At 47.3% G+C, this 25,513-nt stretch overlaps 1 protein-coding gene across 2 annotated transcripts in view; it reads left to right on the top strand.

The window, feature by feature from the left end:
• Positions 1 to 25,513, top strand: part of AATK (apoptosis associated tyrosine kinase) — a 169,330-nt gene that overhangs the window by 100,252 nt on the left and 43,565 nt on the right. For both annotated transcript variants that reach the window (XM_056553872.1, XM_056553871.1), the window contains exons 9-11: positions 12,549 to 12,698; positions 16,737 to 19,512; positions 23,233 to 23,326. In XM_056553872.1, the coding sequence (XP_056409847.1) occupies positions 12,549 to 12,698; positions 16,737 to 19,512; positions 23,233 to 23,326 (3,020 nt within the window). The remainder of the gene's footprint in view (positions 1 to 12,548; positions 12,699 to 16,736; positions 19,513 to 23,232; positions 23,327 to 25,513) is intronic.

Genomic DNA, 25,513 nt, shown 5'->3' with positions numbered 1-25,513 from the left:
GACGGGGGGTTCACTCCATCCTCATGGTCAGGACGGGGAGTTCACTCCATCCCCATGGTCAGGACGGGGGGTTCACTCCATCCTCATGGTCAGGACGGGGAGTTCACTCCATCCCCATGGTCAGGACGGGGGGTTCACTCCATCCTCATGGTCAGGACGGGGGGGGTTCACTCCATCCTCATGGTCAGGACAGGGGGGTTCACTCCATCCTCATGGTCAAGACGGGGGTTCACTCCATCCTCATGGTCAGGACGGGGGGGTTCACTCCATCCTCATGGTCAGGATGGGGGGGTTCACTCCATCCTCATGGTCAGGACGGGGGGGGGGGTTCACTCCATCCTCATGGTCAGGACGGGGGGTTCACTCCATCCTCATGGTTAGGACGGGGGTTCACTCCATCCTCATGGTCAGGATGGGGGGGTTCACTCCATCCTCATGGTCAGGACGGGGGGGGGGGTCACTCCATCCTCATGGTCAGGACGGGGGGTTCACTCCATCCTCATGGTCAGGACGGGGGGTTCACTCCATCCTCATGGTCAGGACGGGGGGTTCACTCCATCCTCATGGTCAGGACAGGGGGGGGTCACTCCATCCTCATGGTCAGGACGGGGGGGTTCACTCCATCCTCATGGTCAGGACGGGGGGTCACTCCATCCTCATGGTCAGGACGGGGGGGTCACTCCATCCTCATGGTCAGGACGGGGGGTTCACTCCATCCTCATGGTCAGGACGGGGGGTTCACTCCATCCTCATGGTCAGGACGGGGGGGTCACTCCATCCTCATGGTCAGGACGGGGGGTTCACTCCATCCTCATGGTCAGGACAGGGGGGGGGGTCACTCCATCCTCATGGTCAGGACAGGGGGGGGGGGGTCACTCAATCCTCATGGTCAGGACGGGGGGTTCACTCCATCCTCATGGTCAGGACGGGGGTTCACTCCATCCTCATGGTCAGGACGGGGGGTTCACTCCATCCTCATGGTCAGGACAGGGGGGGGGGTCACTCCATCCTCATGGACAGGGGGGGGGGGGTCACTCCATCCTCATGTTGATGGGATTTTGAGGAGCTACATGCCGCCCGTATATTATATGTAGGATGTATCTCCATCACTCTTCTATAGATTTATCCTGTATATGGATGAGGAACATGTGACCGCAGGGGTGTTGGATATGGTTACTGTACAGGGGTCATGTGGAGCCCACCCTTCCATCGCTCCCTACAGACCTTTTTTGTTTCTGATATGGAGGCGTCTCTCCCCAGATAGATCATTATTATTGTTATCGCCATAGTTACTGTTCACAATGTCATTTTACTGAAGTGTTGCCCATAGCAACCGATCACAGCTCTGCTTTCACTTTCTATTTGCGCTTACAGACAGTTTCTTGCATTTGTTTGATTGGTTGTCAGGGACAACAGGGACACATAAAGATGGTAGAGCGTTACAGCGCGTTACGTGTGGTAACCACCGGCCTCCATCTTCCCTGCGCTAAAGAAATGTGTCGTATAGGCGGTCAGTTTGTTAGAAGCATTGGGATTTTCCTGTGGGCCAGTCAACCTATGTGATGTCAAGTCACCCTATATAAGGCCAGTCACCCTGTATAAGGCCAGTCACCCTATATAAGGCCAGTCACCCTATATAAGGCCAGTCACCCTGTATAAGGCCAGTCACCCTGTAAAAGGCCAGTCACCCTATATAAGGCCAGTCACCCTATATAAGGCCAGTCACCCTGTATAAGGCCAGTCACCCTGTATAAGGCCAGTCACCCTATATAAGGCCAGTCACCCTATATAAGGCCAGTCACCCTGTATAAGGCCAGTCACCCTGTAAAAGGCCAGTCACCCTATATAAGGCCAGTCACCCTATATAAGGCCAGTCACCCTGTATAAGGCCAGTCACCCTATATAAGGCCAGTCACCCTATATAAGGCCAGTCACCCTATATAAGGCCAGTCACCCTGTATAAGGCCAGTCACCCTGTAAAAGGCCAGTCACCCTATATAAGGCCAGTCACCCTATATAAGGCCAGTCACCCTGTATAAGGCCAGTCACCCTGTATAAGGCCAGTCACCCTATATAAGGCCAGTCACCCTATATAAGGCCAGTCACCCTGTATAAGGCCAGTCACCCTGTATAAGGCCAGTCACCCTGTATAAGGCCAGTCACCCTATATAAGGCCAGTCACCCTATATAAGGCCAGTCACCCTGTATAAGGCCAGTCACCCTGTATAAGGCCAGTCACCCTATATAAGGCCAGTCACCCTGTATAAGGCCAGTCACCCTGTATAAGGCCAGTCACCCTATATAAGGCCAGTCACCCTGTATAAGGCCAGTCACCCTATATAAGGCCAGTCACTATATATAAGGCCAGTCACTATATATAAGGCCAGTCACCCTGCATAAGGCCAGTCACCCTATATAAGGCCAGTCACCCTGTATAAGGCCAGTCACCCTATATAAGGCCAGTCACCCTGTATAAGGCCAGTCACCCTATATAAGGCCAGTCACCCTGTATAAGGCCAGTCACCCTATATAAGGCCAGTCACCCTATATAAGGCCAGTGACCCTATATAAGGCCAGTCACCCTGTATAAGGCCAGTCACCCTATATAAGGCCAATCACCCTATATAAGGCCAGTCACCCTGTATAAGGCCAGTCACCCTGTATAAGGCCAGTCACCCTATATAAGGCCAGTCACTATATATAAGGCCAGTCACCCTGTATAAGGCCAGTCACCCTATATAAGGCCAGTCACCCTATATAAGGCCAGTCACCCTGTATAAGGCCAGTCACCCTGTATAAGGCCAGTCACCCTATATAAGGCCAGTCACCCTGTATAAGGCCAGTCATCCTATATAAGGCCAGTCACCCTATATAAGGCAAGTCACCCTGTATAAGGCCAGTCACCCTGTATAAGGCCAGTCACCCTATATAAGGCCAGTCACCCTATATAAGGCAAGTCACCCTATATAAGGCCAGTCACCCTGTATAAGGCCAGTCACCCTGTATAAGGCCAGTCACCCTATATAAGGCCAGTCACCCTATATAAGGCCAGTCACCCTGTATAAGGCCAGTCACCCTATATAAGGCCAGTCACCCTATATAAGGCCAGTCACGCTGTATAAGGCCAGTCACCCTGTATAAGGCCAGTCACCCTGTATAAGGCCAGTCACCCTATATAAGGCCAGTCACCCTATATAAGGCCAGTCACCCTATATAAGGCCAATCACCCTATATAATGCCAGTCACCCTATGTCAGGACCAGTCACCCTATATAAGGCCAGTCACCCTATATAAGGCCAATCACCCTGTATAAGGCCAGTCACCCTGTATAAGGCCAGTCACCCTATGTCAGGACCAGTCACCCTATATATGGCCAGTCACCCTATATAAGGCCAATCACCCTATGTCAGGACCAGTCACTCTATATAAGGCCAGTCACCCTATGTCAGGACCAGTCACCCTATATAAGGCCAGCCACCCTATATAAGGCCAATTACCCTATATAATGCCAGTCACCCTATATAATGCCAGTCACCAATATAAGGCCAATCACCCTATATAAGGCCAGTCACCCTATATAATGCCAGTCACCTATATAAGGCCAGTCACTATATATAAGGCCAGCCACCCTATATAAGGCCAATTACCCTATATAATGCCAGTCACCCTATATAATGCCAGTCACCAATATAAGGCCAATCACCCTATATAAGGCCAGTCACCCTATATAATGCCAGTCACCTATATAAGGCCAGTCACTATATATAAGGCCAGTCACCCTATATAATGCCAGTCACCTTATATAAGGCCAGTCACCCTATATAATGCCAGTCACCCTATATAAGGCCAATCACCCTATAAAAGGCCAGTCACCCTATATCATGCCAGTCACCCTATATAAGGCCAATCACCCTATATAAGGCCAATCACCCTATATAAGACCAGTCACCCTATGTCAGGACCAGTCACCCTATATAAGGCCAGTCACCCTATATAATGCCAGTCACCCTATATAAGGCCAATCACCCTATATAAGACCAGTCACCCTATATAATGCCAGTCACCCTATATAAGGCCAATCACCCTATATAAGACCAGTCACCCTATGTCAGGACCAGTCACCCTATATAAGGCCAGTCCCCCAATGTGAGGTCAAGTCTCCCTATACAGTGGTCCCTCAAGTTACAATATTAATTGGTTCCGGGACGACCATTGTATGTTGAGACCATTGTATGTTGAGACCAGAAGTCTATGGAAACCTGGTCATTTGTTCTGAAACCCCCAAAATGTCATCCAAAAATAGGAAAAAGTGAGAATTAAAGAAAAAAAAGTAGATAACAAATCTAGATAAAGCAAATCCTTATATATAAGAAAGAGAACACAGTGTCCTAAAAAAGTAATGGAGCCGCCCTCACCTGGTGTCCAAAGGAGCAGCTAACCCTGGTACAGGGAAAGAGTACAGAACATGTAATACCAGACACCAGTCAGTGCATACACTTCAGTAATACAGGGAAAGAGTACAGAACATGTAATACCAGACACCAGTCAGTGCATACACTTCAGTAATACAGGGAAAGAGTACAGAACATGTAATACCAGACACCAGTCAGTGCATACACTTCAGTAATACAGGGAAAGAGTACAGAACATGTAATACCAGACACCAGTCAGTGCATACACTTCAGTAATACAGGGAAAGAGTACAGAACATGTAATACCTCCCTGTACTGTAGGGGGTGCTACCAGACACCAGTCAGTGCATACACTTCAGTAATACAGGTAAAGAATACAGAACATGTAATACCTCTCTGTACTGTAGGGGGTGCTACCAGACACCAGTCAGTGCATACGCTTCAGTAATACAGGTAAGGAGTACAGAACATGTAATACCTCCCTGTACTGTAGGGGGTGCTACCAGACACCAGTCAGTGCATACACTTCAGTAATACAGGTAAGGAGTACAGAACATGTAATACCTCCCTGTACTGTTGGGGGTGCTACCAGACACCAGTCAGTGCATACGCTTCAGTAATACAGGTAAAGAGTACAGAACATGTAATACCTCCCTATACTGTAGGGGGTGCTACCAGACACCAGTCAGTGCATACACTTCAGTAATACAGGTAAATAGTACAGAACATGTAATACCTCCCTGTACTGTAGGGGGCGCTACCAGACACCAGTCAGTGCATACATTTCAGTAATACAGGTAAAGAGTACAGAACATGTAATACCTCCCAATACTGTAGGGGGTGCTACCAGACACCAGTCAGTGCATACACTTCAGTAATACAGGTAAATAGTACAGAACATGTAATACCTCCCTGTACTGTAGGGGGCGCTACCAGACACCAGTCAGTGCATATACTTCAGTAATACAGGTAAAGAGTACAGAAAATGTAATACCTCCCTGTACTGTAGGGGGCGCTACCAGACACCAGTCAGTACATACACTTCAGTAATACAGGTAAAGAGTACAGAACATGTAATACCTCCCTGTACTGTAGGGGGCGCTACCAGGCACCAGTCAGTGCATACACTTCAGTAATACAGGTAAAGAGTACAGAACATGTAATACCTCCCTGTACTGTAGGGGGCGCTACCAGACACCAGTCAGTACATACACTTCAGTAATACAGGTAAAGAGTACAGAACATGTAATACCTCCCTGTACTGTAGGGGGCGCTACCAGGCACCAGTCAGTGCATACACTTCAGTAATACAGGTAAAGAGTACAGAACATGTAATACCTCTCTGTACTGTAGAGGGCGCTACCAGACACCAGTCAGTACATACACTTCAGTAATACAGGAAAGAGTACAGAACATGTAATACCTCCCTTTACTGTAGGGGGCGCTACCAGACACCAGTCAGTACATACACTTCAGTAATACAGGTAAAGAGTACAGAACATGTAACACCTCCCTGTACTGTAGGGGGCGCTACCAGGCACCAGTCAGTGCATACACTTCAGTAATACAGGTAAAGAGTACAGAACATGTAATACCTCCCTGTACTGTAGGGGGCTCTACCAGACACCAGTCAGTGCATACACTTCAGTAATACAGGTAAAGAGTACAGAACATGTAATACCTCTCTGTACTGTAGGGGGCGCTACCAGACACCAGTCAGTGCATACACTTCAGTAATACAGGTAAAGAGTACAGAACATGTAATACCTCTCTGTACTGTAGGGGGCGCTACCAGACACCAGTCAGTGCATACACTTCAGTAATACATGTAAAGAGTACAGAACATGTAATACCTCCCTGTACTGTAGGGGGCGCTACCAGACACCAGTCAGTGCATACACTTCAGTAATACAGGTAAAGAGTACAGAACATGTAATACCTCTCTGTACTGTAGGGGGCGCTACCAGACACCAGTCAGTGCATACACTTCAATAATACAGGTAAAGAGTACAGAACATGTAATACCTCCCTGTACTGTAGGGGGCTCTACCAGACACCAGTCAGTGTATACACTTCAGTAATACAGGTAAAGAGTACAGAACATGTAATACCTCCCTGTACTGTAGGGGGCTCTACCAGACACCAGTCAGTGTATACACTTCAGTAATACAGGTAAAGAGTACAGAACATGTAATACCTCTCTGTACTGTAGGGGGCTCTACCAGACACCAGTCAGTGCATACACTTCAGTAATACAGGTAAAGAGTACAGAACATGTAATACCTCCCTGTACTGTAGGGGGTGCTACCAGACACCAGTCAGTGCATACACTTCAGTAATACAGGTAAAGAATACAGAACATGTAGTACCTCCCTGTACTGTAGGGGACGGTACCAGACACCAGTCAGTGCATACACTTCAGTAATACAGGTAAAGAGTACAGAACATGTAATACCTCCCTATACTGTAGGGGGTGCTACCAGACACCAGTCAGTGCATACACTTCAGTAATACAGGTAAAGAGTACAGAACATGTAATACCTCCCTGTACTGTAGGGGGCGCTACCAGACACCAGTCAGTGCATACACTTCAGTAATACAGGTAAAGAGTACAGAACATGGAATACCTCCCTGTACTGTAGAGGGTGCTACCAGACACCAGTCAGTGCATACACTTCAGTAATACAGGTAAAGAGTACAGAACATGTAATACCTCCCTGTACTGTAGGGGGCGCTACCAGACACCAGTCAGTGCATACACTTCAGTAATACAGGTAAAGAGTACAGAACATGTAATACCTCCCTGTACTGTAGGGGGCGCTACCAGACACCAGTCAGTGCATACACTTCAGTAATACAGGTAAAGAGTACAGAACATGTAATACCTCCCTGTACTGTAGGGGGTGCTACCAGACACCAGTCAGTGCATATACTTCAGTAATACAGGTAAAGAGTACAGAACATGTAATACCTCCCTGTAGTGTAGGGGGCGCTACCAGACACCAGTCAGTGTATACACTTCAGTAATACAGGTAAAGAGTACAGAACATGAAACACCTCCCTGTACTGTACCAGTCACTATATATAAGGGCAGTCACTATATATATAAGGCCAGTCACCCTATATATATAAGGCCAGTCACCCTATATAAGGCCAGTCACCCTATATAAGGCCAGTCACTATATATAAGGGCAGTCACCCTATATAAGGCCAGTCACTATATATAAGGCCAATCACCCTATATAAGACCAGTCACCCTATATAAGGCCAATCACCCTATGTTAGGACCAGTCACCCTATATAAGGCCAGTCACTATGTATAAGGACAGTCGCTATATATAAGGATAGTCACTCTATATAAGGCCAGTCACTATATATAAGGGTAGTCACCCTTTATAAGGGCAGTCACTATATATAAGGCCAGTTATCCTATGTGAGGACCAGTCACTATATATAAGGACCAGTCACCATATATAAGGACAGTCACTATGTATAAGGCCAGTCACTATATATAAGGACAGTCACTATATATAAGGACCAGTCACCATATATAAGGACAGTTACTATGTATAAGGACCAGTCACTATATATAAGGACATTCACTATATATAAGGACCAGTCACCATATATAAGGCCAGTCACTATATATAAGGACCAGTCACCATATATAAGGCCAGTCACTATATATAAGGACCAGCCACCATATTTAAGGCCAGTCACTATATGTAAGGACATTCACTATATATAAGGACATTTACTATATATAAGGACCAGTCACTATATATAAGGCCAGTCACTATATATAAGGCCAGTCACTATATATAAGGCCAGTCACTATATATAAGGACATTCACTATATATAAGGGCCAGTCACCATATATAAGGCCAGTCACTATATATAAGGACAGTAACCATATATAAGGCCAGTCACTATATATAAGGCCAGTGACTATATATAAGGACCAGCCACCATATATAAGGCCAGTCACTATATGTAAGAACATTCACTATATATAAGGACACTCACTATATATAAGGACATTCACTATATATAAGGACCAGTCACTATATATAAGGCCAGTCACTATATATAAGACCAGTCACTATATATAAGGCCAGTCACCCTATATAAGGCCAGTCACCGTATATAAGGCCAGTCACTATATATAAGGCCAGTCACCGTATATAAGGCCAGTCACTATATATAAGGCCAGTCACCCTATATAAGGCCAGTCACTATATATAAGGCCAGTCACTATATATAAAGACCACCCACCCAATATAAGGCCAGTCACTATATATAAGGCCAGTCACTATACATAAGGCCAGTCACCTTATATAAGGCCAGTCACCCTATATAAGGCCAGTCACTATATATAAGGGCAGTCACCCTATATAAGGTCAGTCACCCTATATAAGGACAGTCACAATATATAAGGACAGTCACCCTATATAAGGTCAGTCACTATATATAAGGCCAGTCACTATACATAAGGCCAGTCACCCTATATAAGGCCAGTCACCCTATATAAGGCCAGTCACTATATATAAGGACAGTCGCCCTATATAAGGTCAGTCACTATATATAAGGACAGTCACTATATATAAGGACCACCCACCCAATATAAGGCCAGTCACTATATATAAGGCCAGTCACCCTATATAAGGCCAGTCACTATATATAAGGCCAGTAACTATATATAAGGACCAGTCACCCTATATAAGGCCAGTCACTATATATAAGGACCAGTCACCATATATAAGGCCAGTCACTATATGTAAGGACATTCACTATATATAAGGACATTCACTATATATAAGGACCAGCCACCATATATAAGGCCAGTCACTATATGTAAGGACATTCACTATATATAAGGACACTCACTATATATAACGACATTCACTATATATAAGGACCAGTCACTATATATAAGGCCAGTCACTATATATAAAACCAGTCACCCTATATAAGGTCAGTCACTATATATAAGGCCAGTCACTATATATAAAACCAGTCACCCTATATAAGGTCAGTCACTATATATAAAACCAGTCACCCTATATAAGGCCAGTCACTATATATAAGGCCAGTCACTATATATAAAACCAGTCACCCTATATAAGGACCAGTCACTATATATAAGGCCAGTCACTATATATAAGACCATTCACTATATATAAGGCCAGTCACTATATATAAAACCAGTCACCCTATATAAGGTCAGTCACTATATATAAAACCAGTCACCCTATATAAGGCCAGTCACTATATATAAGGCCAGTCACTATATATAAAGACCACCCACCCAATATAAGGCCAGTCACTATATATAAGGCCAGTCACTATACATAAGGCCAGTCACCTTATATAAGGCCAGTCACCCTATATAAGGCCAGTCACTATATATAAGGGCAGTCACCCTATATAAGGTCAGTCACCCTATATAAGGTCAGTCACTATATATAAGGCCAGTCACTATACATAAGGCCAGTCACCCTATATAAGGCCAGTCACCCTATATAAGGCCAGTCACTATATATAAGGACAGTCACTATATATAAGGACCACCCACCCAATATAAGGCCAGTCACTATATATAAGGCCAGTCACCCTATATAAGGCCAGTCACTATATATAAGGCCAGTAACTATATATAAGGACCAGTCATCCTATATAAGGCCAGTCACTATATATAAGGCCCGTCACTATATATAAGGACCAGTCACCCTATATAAGGCCAGTCACTATATATAAGGCCAGTAACTATATATAAGGACCAGTCACTATATATAAGGCCAGTCACCCTATATAAGGCCAGTCACTATATATAAGGCCAGTAACTATATATAAGGACCAGTCACTATATATAAGGCCAGTCACCCTATATAAGGCCAGTCACTATATATAAGGCCAGTCACCCCATATAAGACCAGTCACTATATATAAGGACAGTCACCCCATATAAGACCAGTCGCTATATATAAGGCCAGTCACTATATATAAGGCCAGTTATCCTATGTGAGGACCAGTCACTATAGATAAGGACATTCACTATATATAAGGACCAGTCACTATATATAAGGACAGTCACTATACATAAGGCCAGTCACTATATATAGGGACCAGTCACCATATATAAGGCCAGTCACTATATATAAGGTCAGTCACTATATATAAGGACCAGCCACCCAATATAAGGCCAGTCACCCTATATAAGGCCAGTCACTATATATAAGGCCAGTCACCCTATATAAGGCCAGTCACTATACATACGGCCAGTCACTATATATAAGGCCAATCACCCTATATAAGGACAGTCACTATATATAATATATAAGGACAGTCACTATATATAAGGACATTCACTATATATAAGGATCAGTCACTATATATAAGGACCAGCCACCCAATATAAGGCCAGTCACCCTATATAAGGCCAGTCACTATATATAAGGACAGTCACTATATATAAGGACCACCCACCCAATATAAGGCCAGTCACTATATATAAGGCCAGTCACCCTATATAAGGCCAGTCACTATATATAAGGCCAGTAACTATATATAAGGACCAGTCACCCTATATAAGGCCAGTCACTATATATAAGGCCCGTCACTATATATAAGGACCAGTCACCCTATATAAGGACAGTCACTATATATAAGGACATTCACTATATATAAGGATCAGTCACTATATATAAGGACCAGCCACCCAATATAAGGCCAGTCACCCTATATAAGGCCAGTCACTATATATAAGGACAGTCACTATATATAAGGACCACCCACCCAATATAAGGCCAGTCACTATATATAAGGCCAGTCACCCTATATAAGGCCAGTCACTATATATAAGGCCAGTAACTATATATAAGGACCAGTCACCCTATATAAGGCCAGTCACTATATATAAGGCCCGTCACTATATATAAGGACCAGTCACTATATATAAGGCCAGTCACCCTATATAAGGCCAGTCACTATATATAAGGCCAGTCACCCCATATAAGACCAGTCACTATATATAAGGACAGTCACCCCATATAAGACCAGTCGCTATATATAAGGCCAGTCACTATATATAAGGCCAGTTATCCTATGTGAGGACCAGTCACTATAGATAAGGACATTCACTATATATAAGGACCAGTCACTATATATAAGGACAGTCACTATACATAAGGCCAGTCACTATATATAGGGACCAGTCACCATATATAAGGCCAGTCACTATATATAAGGTCAGTCACTATATATAAGGACCAGCCACCCAATATAAGGCCAGTCACCCTATATAAGGCCAGTCACTATATATAAGGCCAGTCACCCTATATAAGGCCAGTCACTATACATACGGCCAGTCACTATATATAAGGCCAATCACCCTATATAAGGACAGTCACTATATATAATATATAAGGACAGTCACTATATATAAGGACATTCACTATATATAAGTATCAGTCACTATATATAAGGACCAGCCACCCAATATAAGGCCAATCACCCTATATAAGGCCAGTCACTATATATAAGGCCAGTCACTATATATAAGGACAGTCACCCCATATAAGACCAGTCACTATATAAGGCCAGTCACCCTATATAAGGCCAGTCACCCTATTTAAGGCCAGTCACTATATATAAGGACCAGCCACCCTATATAATGCCAGTAACTATATTTAAGGACCAGCCACCCAATATAAGGCCAGTCACCCTATATAAGGCCAGTCACCCTATATAAGGTCAGTCACTATATATAAGGCCAGTCACCCTATATAAGACCAGTCACCCTATATAAGGTCAGTCACTATGTATAAGGACAGTCACCCTATATGAAGGTTTCTGAGGCTCTGACGGGGAGGACATTCCTACAGATGTTGCTCTGGTTGTTCAGAGGGGGCTCAGATCCTGAGGGGGGGGGGGGCATCAGAGGGGGCTCAGATCCTGAGGGGGGGTGGGGGGGGAAGGGGCATCAGAGGGGGCTCAGATCCTGAGTGGGGGGGGCATCAGAGGGGGCTCAGATCCTGAGGGGGGCATCAGAGGGTATCCTGAGTGGGGGGGAGGGGACTGAGATCCTGCCGTATATTGTCTTTGCCCTGATGTAGTCTTCTTCTCTCCCCCACAAGGTCCTTGGGCGTCATCCTCTGGGAGCTCTTTGAATTGGGACGTCAGCCGTACGACACCTTCTCTGACCGCCAGGTCCTCTGCTATGTTATCAAGGAGCAGCAGCTCAAACTACCCAAACCCCAACTCCAGCAACTCCTCTCCGACCGCTGGTAAGAAGTAATCCCACGGGAACATATCTGTGTGTTACCTATTAATGACCTGGTGCACCCCTGTATTCATAGAGGGGACCCCCCCATCACAGCTGTCTAGATCAGTGGTCTCCATACTGTGAACCTTGTAGATCAGTGGTCTCCATACTGCGGACCTTGTAGATCAGTGGTCTCCATACTGCGGACCTTGTAGATCAGTGGTCTTCATACTGTGGACCTTGTAGATCAGTGGTCTCCAAACTGTGGACCTCGTAGATCAGTGGTCTCCAAACTGTGGACCTTGTAGATCAGTGGTCTCCATACTGTAGACCTCGTGGATCAGTGATCTCCAAACTGTGGACCTTGTAGGTCAGTGGTCTCCATACTGTGGACCTTGTAGATCAGTGGTCTCCATACTGCGGACCTTGTAGATCAGTGGTCTCCATACTGCGGACCTTGTAGATCAGTGGTCTCCATACTGCGGTCCTTGTAGATCAGTGGTCTTCATACTGTGGACCTTGTAGATCAGTGGTCTCCAAACTGTGGACCTCGTAGATCAGTGGTCTCCAAACTGTGGACCTTGTAGATCAGTGGTCTCCATACTGTAGACCTCGTGGATCAGTGGTCTCCAAACTGTGGACCTTGTAGGTCAGTGGTCTCCATACTGTGGACCTTGTAGATCAGTGGTTTCCATACTGTAGACCTCGTGGATCAGTGGTCTCCAAACTGTGGACCTGGTAGGTCAGTGGTCTCCAAACTGTAGACCTTGTAGATCAGTGGTCTCCAAACTGTGGACCTTGTAGATTAGTGGTCTCCATACTGCGGACCTTGTAGATCAGTGGTCTCCATACTGTGGACCTTGTAGATCAGTGGTCTCCATACTGAGGACCTTGTAGATCAGTGGTCTCCATACTGTGGACCTTGTAGATCAGTGGTCTCCATACTGCGGACCTTGTAGATCAGTGGTCTCCATACTGTGGACCTTGTAGATCAGTGGTCTCCATACTGTGGACCTCGTGGATCAGTTGTCTCCATACTGTGGACCTTGTAGGTCAGTGGTCTCCATACTGTGGACCTTGTAGATCAGTGGTCTCCATACTGCGGACCTTGTAGATCAGTGGTCTCCATACTGCGGACCTTGTAGATCAGTGGTCTTCATACTGTGGACCTTGTAGATCAGTGGTCTCCATACTGCGGACCTTGTAGATCAGTGGTCTTCATACTGTGAACCTTGTAGATCAGTGGTCTCCATACTGTCTACCTTGTAGATTAGTGGTCTCCATACTGCGGACCTTGTAGATCAGTGGTCTTCATACTGTGGACCTTGTAGATCAGTGGTCTCCATACTGCGGACCTGGTAGATCAGTGGTCTCCATACTGCGGACCTTGTAGATCAGTGGTCTCCAAACTGTGGACCTCGTAGATCAGTGGTCTCCAAACTGTGGACCTTGTAGATCAGTGGTCTCCATACTGTAGACCTCGTGGATCAGTGGTCTCCAAACTGTGGACCTTGTAGGTCAGTGGTCTCCATACTGTGAACCTGGTAGGTCAGTGGTCTCCAAACTGTAGACCTTGTAAATCAGTGGTCTCCAAACTGTGGACCTTGTAAATTAGTGGTCTCCATACTGCGGACCTTGTAGATCAGTGGTCTCCATACTGCGGACCTTGTAGATCAGTGGTCTCCATACTGTGGACCTTGTAGGTCAGTGGTCTCCATACTGTGGACCTTGTAGATCAGTGGTCTCCATACTGTGGACCTTGTAGATCAGTGGTCTCCATACTGCGGACCTTGTAGATCAGTGCTCTCCATACTGTGGACCTCGTGGATCAGTGGTCTCCATACTGTGGACCTTGTAGGTCAGTGGTCTCCATACTGTGGACCTCGTAGATCAGTGGTCTCCACACTGTGGACCTTGTAGATCAGTGGTCTCCATACTGTGGACCTTGTAGATCAGTGGTCTCCATACTGCGGACCTTGTAGATCAGTGGTCTCCATACTGTGGACCTCGTGGATCAGTGGTCTCCATACTGTGGACCTTGTAGGTCAGTGGACTCCATACTGTGGACCTCATAGATCAGTGGTCTCCATACTGCGGACCTTGTAGATCAGTGGTCTCCATACTGTGGACCTCGTGGATCAGTGGTCTCCATACTGTGGACCTTGTAGGTCAGTGGTCTCCATACTGTGGACCTCATAGATCAGTGGTCTCCATACTGTGGACCTCGTAGATCAGTGGTCTCCATACTGTGGACCTTGTAGATCAGTGGTCTCCATACTGTGGACCTTGTAGATCAGTGGTCTCCATACTGTGGACCTAGTAGGTCAGTGGTCTCCATACTGTGGACCTCGTAGATCAGTGGTCTCCATACTGTGGACCTTGTAGATCAGTGGTCTCCATACTGCGGACCTTGTAGATCAGTGGTCTCCATACTGTGGACCTCGTGGATCAGTGGTCTCCAAACTGTGGACCTTGTAGGTCAGTGGTCTCCATACTGCGAACCTGGTAGGTCAGTGGTCTCTAAACTGTAGACCTTGTAGATCAGTGGTCTCCAAACTGTGGACCTTGTAGATTAGTGGTCTCCAAGTTGCAAAACTACAACTCCGAACATGTCTTGACAGACGGTGGCACCCTTTGGCTATGGATCTTTTTCATGTGGACTCAAAATATTGTGATGCAAGTCTCGGGCGACACCCTCGGGGGGGTGCTGTAGTGGCTGCATTAGTGGTTGTTGTGTAAATTGAGTAGAGAAGAACGTTGTGATATATCTATACCTATAGGATTTGCCCACAATGACGGCAAGATTCTCCATTCCCGTGATCTCTTCACGTAAAATCCTAATTCCCTAAAGGGGTCCTCTGCTTCGAACAATCCCTGTTTTGCGTGACTGGACCTTGAGGATAAGGAGGATGTCCTGCTATTACCACCCCTGGCAGTCAGCTGTGATTTCTGGGGGTAATCCTGCAGCGCCCCCACAGGAGACATAAAGCATTACATGCTGACTCTGCTTCTGGTGATGTCCAGGATTGTCCAGGGTGTTGATCCCTTTATCTTTGAATCTGATATTACAGGGAATAGATTCTCCACCACACAGATCAGGGAGGGAATTACAGGCACCAATGGTGTCAGCTCGGAAACTATAAGTCACCGGGGATTCCTCCAACCAGAAAAACATGTGCACAGCCGGGATCACCAGAGAAACCAGTACATCACCGAGTATACACCATAGAAACACTCAACAGAACCTCTTCAGGAAGTCTCTGAACCTTCTCATGTCCCACCACCACACGTCACACCACTGTATGTCCCACCACCATATGTCACACCACCGTATGTCCCGCCACCATGTCACACCACCGTATGTCCCGCCACCGTATGTCACACCACCATATGCCCCACCACCACACGTCACACCACCATATGCCCCACCACCGTATGTCCCACCATCATATGTCACACCACCATATGTCCCCCCACCATATGTCACACCACCGTATGTCCCGCCACCGTATGTCCCACCACCACACGTCACACCACCATATGCCCCACCACCGTATGTCCCACCATCATATGTCACACCACCGTATGTCCCACCACCATATGTCACACCACCGTATGTCCTACCACTACATGTCCCACCATCATATATCCCGCCAATATATCCTACCACAATATGTCCCATCACCATATGTCCTACCACTACATGTCCCACCATCATATATCCCGCCAATATGTCCTACCACAATATGTCCTACCACAATATGTCCCACCATCGTATGTCCCACCACCGTATTTCCTACCCCCGTATGTCCCACCACTGGATGTCCTACTACCATATGTCCCGCCACCAGATGCCCCACCACATGTCCCACCAATGTATGTCCCACCACCATAAGTCCTACCTCCATATGTCCCACCACCGTATGTCCTACCACTATATGTCCTACCACCAATGCCCCCTCCATCTATAGTCACACCAGGGGGCATCACTAGTGGTCATGAGCAGGAACATCTTATATTTGTCCTTTATTGTTGTTCTGATGTCTTTGTTCTCTTCCAGGTATGAGGTGATGCAGTTTTGCTGGCTGCAGCCGGATCAGAGACCCTCAGCCGAGGAGGTGCACCTTCTTCTCTCCTACTTGAGTGTCAAGGGTGCTGGCGAGCTGGAGGAAGAGTTTGAAAAGCGCTGGAACGCTATGAAACCCAATGGTGGAGCTGATAGCGGGGGCCACCATGACACAGAGGTCTCTTCCTACCCACTACTCGAGCACTTCTCCTCAGATGGATTTCACTCGGACGGGGATGACGTTTTGACCGTCACTCAGACAAGCCAGGGGCTTAACTTTGAGTATAAGTGGGAGCGTGGACGCCATGAGCAGTACCCGCTGAGCCCCGTCTGTCAACCCTACCAAGACATGTACTACACAACAAACACTGGAGATAGAATCAGTCTGGGTGTGTCACCATCTGGGTACGAAAACAAGGACTGCAATCCCAACTCTCGTCCTCTTGAGTTGGTCCCGGTTTTGAGTGCCCGTAGTCCATCGGTGGCAGGGGACTACTACATCCGTATTGAAGAAGATCTAGGCAGCAATGTTGAGCAGGAATACAGCCCACAGCATGAAGAGCACAGTCCTAAAGAGGAACCCGGGATGGAGGAGGAGCTGTGTGATCATAATCCTTCCATAAGTCTGTCCATGGAGCCCCTGTTGGGACAAATAGACGGCTCTTCTGAAGAGACCTGTTGGCTTAGCCAGTCCCAAAACCTTAATTCTCCCTCTGGAGATGAGACAGACGACCATCCTGTCGAGGAGATTGACAGCCCCAAGGGTTATGTTGACCCTCTTGAAGCCTCTCCATTTTTTCATCAGTTATGCCAAGACCAGTCTGGTGCCGAAGAGATAGCACTGCCAGATACATCAGAAAGCGAGGACACTGCGCCGATGTGTGGAGATAGACTGGATTCTGTAAGAATAGAAGCTGAAAACGTCTCGGAGCAGAGTGAAATGTCTGAGAGGACTCCGCAACTCCCGGCATTTTCCCCACATTGGGCATCAAACATTTCATCCAACAATAATATTTCCAGTGACCCCCAGCAGCACAGCCCTGGTGTCTGGTGTAACCACCGCTCTGAAGACACCCAAGAAAATGAGGCACCCTACGGACCTGAAACATGGCAGGCCATGGAGACTGGTGAGGGAGACAACAATGCATCTATAGCTGAAGGATTGCGGGAAGATTTTTACAAAGCTGAGGAGCAAATGACACAGGAATGTTTAGAAACTCAGGTCCCACCTGGTCAGTTCTCCGAAAACACACAAACCTCTGTGTCCCAGTCTGATCATATCCCCCACCCTCTGGAGTCTCCAGATTCTGGTCAAGACATAGATTCAGGTCAAGACGTAGATTCAGGTCAAGACGTAGATTCAGGTCAAGATGTAGATTCAGGTCAAGACATAGATCCTCTTGGGGTAGGTTTGGTAAGTCATTGTGAAGTGTCTTCATGTAACCCTCCCATCACAGAAGAGGACATCATATCCAATGCTGTATCTCCAGAGGTTTCTGTTTCTCCTGAGATATGCAGCCAGGAGAAGACCATCCCTAAAGACCTCTTCCAGCTGCAGAGTGACAGTGAAGATGAGGACACCATGGAACTGACCTCAGGGGTGTATACTGACCTCTCTAGTGAGCGAGGGGATACAGCTCCATCCTTTAGGTCCTTTCAGAAACAGGTGGGCACTCCGGACTCTTTAGATTCTTTGGATATGCCATCCACGGCCAGCTCCTGTGAGGCATTCAGCCTCGGGACCTATGCCCCCTGTGCCCAGCCCAAAGCACTGGACAGCGGCTACGACACGGAAAACTATGAGTCTCCAGAGTTTGTTTTAAAGGAACCACAAGAAAACAGAGAAAGCGAAGTTTATTACCAACTAAGTCAGTCCCAGGAACAGAGCCTGGAAGCTGGAGATATGCCAATGTCCCGGTCAGTGAGCAGCGATTTACAGGGTCTAGATGCCAAGAATCCTTACCGAGATTCTGCTTATTTCTCAGACTATGACTCTTTTAATCGTGAGGAAGAGGAGGAGAGTGACCATAGAGATGAAAGAGAACAGCAGGAAGCCCCCGCTCTGCGTCCAGAGCTGGATATAGAAACCATCTCAGGAGGAAACGGTGAGGACGTATCGGGTCAATGTCTGCCCAAGGTGGAAGGAGATCTTCTGCAGATAACTCTTTCTCCTCTATCTTCATTGTTTGAGCCTCCTCTGATAGTGAGGGAAGAGTCTGTGGACGAAGGTTTGGGGTTAGAAAGTCACAAGGATTCTTCTACAGAGAAACCCAATGGACTTTCATTGGTAGAGCCGACCCCCGTACACAGGACCTTCACACTTTCCCCTGTCCAGCTGTGCCTGACCAAAACATGCATGGTCAAGCCGGGCACAGCTGGGAGCATCACCCTGACCACAGGACTGCAGGCAGAAGACAATAGAGAAGCACTGGGGGCCTCCCATTTATCCAAATGCCTTTCTCCTCCACTTATACGGAAGGAGGGTCGAGTGGGGGAGTCCCGTGATGATGATGACGAGGATGAAGAAAGTGATGACAGTGACGAGTCCGATGAAGAGCTCCGCTGCTATAACATCCAGGAGCACAGCGAAGAGAGTGAGGAGGAGCACATCACTATACCCATCGTCATCACAGACCACGGGAGTTGTGGGCACCTCAGAGGCCTCCTCAAGACCCCCAGCTTCCTGCCTCCAGCTGAACCAACCCACCTGGACCGGAAGAAGAAGGCTGTCTCGTTCTTTGATGATGTCACTGTCTACTTATTTGACCAGGTACGTTATTACTAAAAATAGAAGCAACATGAACGTGTCCTTTTCCTCCAAACTGTGGCTCTTCAGTTTCCAACAACAACCCCCAGCAATTCCCGACAGTCGATAAGGCTGCCATGACATGCTGTGGGCTGTAGTCCATTGTTTTCTCTGTAGACCTCAGTGGATGATAGGATGATGTTGATGGAGACTCCCTTCATTGATTGGATGATGATGATATCAGGGGGAAGCATTATATCAGGGGGGTGGCACTATATCATGGGGGTGGCAGGCACTATATCGGGGGGGGGGGGTGGAACTATATAAGGGGGGTGGCACTATATCAGGGGGTGGCACTATATCAGGGGGTGGCACTATATCAGGAGGAAGTACTATATCAGGGGGGTGGCACTATATCAGGGGGCAGCACTATATCAGGAGGCAGTACTATATCCAGGGGTGGCACTATATCAGGGGGTGGCACTATATCAGGGGACGGCGCTATATCAGGGGATGGCGCTATATCAGGGGGCGACGCTATATCAGGGGGGGCACTATATCAGGCGGGGTGGCACTATATCAGGGGGCGGCACTATATCAGGGAGCAGCACTATATCAGGGGGCAGCACTATATCAGGGGGGTGGAATTATATCGGGCCAGCACTATATCAGGGGGCGGCACTTTATTGGAGAGTGGCACTATATCGGGGGGCGGCACTATATCGGAGGGGCGGCACTATATGTGTATGATGTAGTGTATGATGGAGGATGTAGTGTATTATAGAGGATGTAGTGTATGATGGATGACGTAGTGTATGATGGATGACGTAGTGTATGATGGATGACGTAGTGTATGATGGAGGATGTAGTGTATGATGGAGGATGTAGTGTATGATGGAGGATGTAGTGTATGATGGAGGATGTAGTGTATGATGTAGTGTATGATGGATGACGTAGTGTATTATAGAGGATGTAGTGTATGATGGATGACGTAGTGTATGATGGAGGATGTAGTGTATGATGGAGGATGTAGTGTATGATGGAGGATGTAGTGTATGATGGAAGATGTAGTGTATGATGGAGGATGTAGTGTATGATGGAGGATGTAGTGTATGATGGAGGATGTAGTGTATGATGTAGTGTATGATGGAGGATGTAGTGTATGATGTAGTGTATGATGGAGGATATAGTGTATGATGGAGGATGTAGTGTATCATGTAGTGTATGATGGAGGATGTAGTGTATGATGGAGGATGTAGTGTATGATGGAAGATGTAGTGTATGATGGAGGATGTAGTGTATGATGGAGGATGTAGTGTATGATTGATGGATGACGTAGTGTATTATAGAGGATGTAGTGTATGATGGAGGATGTAGTGTATGATGGAAGATGTAGTGTATGATGGAAGATGTAGTGTATGATGGAGGATGTAGTGTATGATGTATGATGTAGTGTATGATGGATGACGTAGTGTATTATAGAGGATGTAGTGTATGATGGAGGATGTAGTGTATGATGGAAGATGTAGTGTATGATGGAAGATGTAGTGTATGATGGAGGATGTAGTGTATGATGGAGGATGTAGTGTATGATGGAAGATGTAGTGTATGATGGAAGATGTAGTGTATGATGGAGGATGTAGTGTATGATGTATGATGTAGTGTATGATGGATGACGTAGTGTATTATAGAGGATGTAGTGTATGTTGGAGGATGTAGTGTATGATGGAGGATGTAGTGTATGATGGAGGATGTAGTGTATGATGGATGACGTAGTGTATTATGGAGGATGTAGTGTATGATGGAGGATGTAGTGTATGATGGAAGATGTAGTGTATGATGGAAGATGTAGTGTATGATGGAGGATGTAGTGTATGATGGAGGATGTAGTGTATGATGGAAGATGTAGTGTATGATGGAAGATGTAGTGTATGATGGAGGATGTAGTGTATGATCGAAGATGTAGTGTATGATGGAAGATGTAGTGTATGATGGAAGATGTAGTGTATGATGGAGGATGTAGTGTATGATGGAGGATGTAGTGTATGATGGAGGATGTAGTGTATGATGGAAGATGTAGTGTATGATGGAGGATATAGTGTATGATGGAGGATGTAGTGTATGATGTAGTGTATGATGGAGGATGTAGTGTATGATGGATGACGTAGTGTATGATGGAGGATGCAGTGTATGATGGAAGATGTAGTGTATGATGGAAGATGTAGTGTATGATGGATGACGTAGTGTATGATGGAGGATGTAGTGTATGATGGATGACGTAGTGTATGATGGAGGATGTACTATGTGAGGGACCCTGGTTCCGTCTGTAGAGACCCTCTCAGGACCTAGCTTCTGTCTGTAGAGACCCTCTCAGGACCTTGGTTCTGTCTGTAGAGACCCTCTCGGGACCTTGCTTCTGTCTGTAGAGACCCTCTCAGGACCTTGGTTCTGTCTGTAGAGACCCTCTCAGGACCTTGGTTCCGTCTGTAGAGACCCTCTCAGGACCTTGCTTCTGTCTGTAGAGACCCTCTCAGGACCTTGCTTCTGTCTGTAGAGACCCTCTCAGGACTTTGGTTCTCTCTGTAGAGACCCTCTCAGGACCTTGGTTCTGTCTGTAGAGACCCTCTCAGGACCTTGGTTCTCTCTGTAGAGACCCTCTCAGGACCTTGGTTCTGTCTGTAGAGACCCTCTCAGGACCTTGGTTCTCTCTGTAGAGACCCTCTCAGGACCTTGGTTCTGTCTGTAGAGACCCTCTCAGGACCTTGGTTCTGTCTGTAGAGACCCTCTCAGGACCTTGGTTCTCTCTGTAGAGACCCTCTCAGGACCTTGGTTCTGTCTGTAGAGACCCTCTCAGGACCTTGGTTCTGTCTGTAGAGACCCTCTCGGGACCTTGGTTCTGTCTGTAGAGACCCTCTCGGGACCTCGGTTCTGTCTGTAGAGACCCTCTCAGGACCTTGGTTCTGTCTGTAGAGACCCTCTCGGGACCTTGGTTCTGTCTGTAGAGACCCTCTCAGGACCTTGGTTCTGTCTGTAGAGACCCTCTCAGGACCTTGGTTCTGTCTGTAGAGACCCTCTCAGGACCTTGGTTCTGTCTGTAGAGACCCTCTCGGGACCTTTTTTCTGTCTGTAGAGACCCTCTCGGGACCTTGGTTCTGTCTGTAGAGACCCTCTCAGGACCTTGGTTCTGTCTGTTGAGACCCTGTCGGGACCTTTTTTCTGTCTGTAGAGACCCTCTCGGGACCTTGGTTCTGTCTGTAGAGACCCTCTCGGGACCTTGGTTCTGTCTGTAGAGACCCTCTCAGGACCTTGGTTCTGTCTGTAGAGACCCTCTCGGGACCTTGGTTCTGTCTGTAGAGACCCTCTCGGGACCTTGGTTCTGTCTGTAGAGACCCTCTCGGGACCTTGGTTCTGTCTGTAGAGACCCTCTCGGGACCTTGGTTCTGTCTGTAGAGACCCTCTCGGGACCTTGGTTCTGTCTGTAGAGACCCTCTTGGGACCTTTTTTCTGTCTGTAGAGACCCTCTCAGGACTTTGGTTCTCTCTGTAGAGACCCTCTCAGGACCTTGGTTCTGTCTGTAGAGACCCTCTCAGGACCTCGGTTCTTTCTGTAGAGACCCTCTCAGGACCTTGCTTCTGTCTGTAGAGACCCTCTCAGGACCTTGGTTCTGTCTGTAGAGACCCTCTGGGGACCTTGGTTCTGTCTGTAGAGACCCTCTCAGGACCTTTGCTGTCTCTTTGGTTTCAGGAGAGCCCAACACTGGAGGTGCCGGATCAGGAACTCCCAGAACTTCCTCCTGTTCTGCCGATGACCTTTAAGGAGCCCACAAACCACCTATTAGGTAAGGAGGGGAGGGGGCAGCTGCAGGACGTTGCACTTCTGTGGGGTCAGAGGTCGTGTACTTACAGTGTGTGGCACTACGGTCAATAACAATGAGCCCCTCCAGTCCCTCCTCTGGGGGCTTCACACCAGTGTCCCCCATAGCCGCACCTCAGACCTACGTCAGGCCCCTCCTGGTTGACATCATCTCTTGTTTGGCCCCGATTGGCCCTGAGCGGGCAGGGGCCACGTTCTGTCCACGGTAGATGAGGAGGAGCGGATCAGGGACGTCATGGGACTCGTCCATCTTCCTTTTATTTCTCCAGTTTATGTAAAATGAAACAATGAAGCGACTTTGTCCCCTCCGTGTGTGAACAGGAGATGAGAACGTCCCATCCGTATTATTATTACGTAACGTCGCTTCATTTATCACCTTTAATGTATTGGGGGCGGAGTCCTTCTTTACACTGGATTAACCCTGTGGGAGCCGGTGCCGTGTACCTGGTGGGGCAGATTGGTGACGGACAGATTGGTGACGTACATCGGCTTTAAGATGAGATAATCCCGTAATGTGACCCCCGGGAAGCGATACGGGGGAGGATAGAACATTATATCCGCCATGTTATCTCCTGGACCATCCCCTCATTATATCAGTGCAGATCAAGGCCGGCTTGTAGGAGATGGCGGCCATATTAGTTGTCACCCGCGCTCCTAGTGATCTGTATGGGGAGAAGGACATTGTCTTGGACTTGTAGGGGATGGCGGCCATATTGGTTGTCACCCGCACCCCTAGTGATCTTTAAGGGGAGAAGGACATTGTCTTGGACTTGTAGGGGATGGCGGCCATATTGGTTGTCACCCGCGCTGCTAGAGATCTGTTTGGTGAGAAGGACATTGTCTTTGACATGTAGGGGATGGCGGCCATATTGGTTATCAACTGCGCTCCTAGTGATCTGTATGGGGAGAAAGACATTGTCTGACACTTGTAGGAGATGGCGGCCATATTGGTTGTCACCCGCACTCCTAGTGATCTGTATGGTGAGAAGGACATTGTCTGATACTTGTAGGGGATGGCAGCCATATTGGTTGTGCCCGAACCCCTAGTGATCTGTATGGGGAGAAGGACATTGTCTGACACATGTAGAAGATGGCGGCCATATTGGTTGTACCCGAACCCCTAGTGATCTGTATGGGGAGAAGGACATTGTCTGACACTTGTAGAAGATGGCGGCCATATTGGTTGTCACCCGCACCCCTAGTGATCTGTATGGGGAGAAGGACATTGTCTGAAACATGTAGGAGGTGGCGGCCATATTGGTTGTCGCCCGCACCCCTAGTGATCTGTATGGGGAGAAGGACATTGTCTGACACTTGTAGAGGATGGTGGCCATATTGGTTGTCACCCGCACCCCTAGTGATCTGTATGGGGAGAAGGACATTGTCTTGGAATTGTAGGGGATGGCGGCCATATTGGTTGTCACCCGCACCCCTAGTGATCTGTATGGGGAGAAGGACATTGTCTTGGAATTGTAGGGGATGGCGGCCATATTGGTTATCACCCGCACCCCTAGTGATCTGTATGGGGAGAAGGACATTGTCTTGGACTTGTAGGAGATGGCGGCCATATTGGTTGTCACCCGCACTCCTAGTGATCTGTATGGTGAGAAGGACATTGTCTGACATTTGTAGGGGATGGCGGCCATATTGGTTGTCACCCGCACCCCTAGTGATCTGTATGGTGAGAAGGACATTGTCTGACATTTGTAGGGAATGGCGGCCATATTGGTTGTCACCCGCACCCCTAGTGATCTGTATGGGGAGAAGGACATTGTCTTGGACTTGTAGGAGATGGCGGCCATATTGGTTGTCACCCGACCCCCTAGTGATCTGTATGGGGAGAAAGACATTGTCTTGGACTTGTAGGGGATGGCGGCCATATTGGTTGTCACACGCACCCCTAGTGATCTGTATGGGGAGAAGGACATTGTCTTGGACTTGTAGGGGATTGCGGCCATATTGGTTGTCACCCACACCCCTAGTGATCTATATGGGGAGAAGGACATTGCCTTGGACTTGTAGAAGATGGTGGCCATATTGGTTGTCACCCACACCCCTAGTGATCTGTATGGTGAGAAGGACATTGTCTTGGACTTGTAGGAGATGGCGGCCATATTGGTTGTCACCCGACCCCTAGTGATCTGTATGGGGA

Source organism: Hyla sarda, unplaced genomic scaffold, assembly GCF_029499605.1.
Source record: "Hyla sarda isolate aHylSar1 unplaced genomic scaffold, aHylSar1.hap1 scaffold_423, whole genome shotgun sequence".
In the NCBI taxonomy this organism is placed as follows: domain Eukaryota; kingdom Metazoa; phylum Chordata; class Amphibia; order Anura; family Hylidae; genus Hyla; species Hyla sarda.
This window is presented reverse-complemented; position numbering and strand designations above follow the sequence as displayed.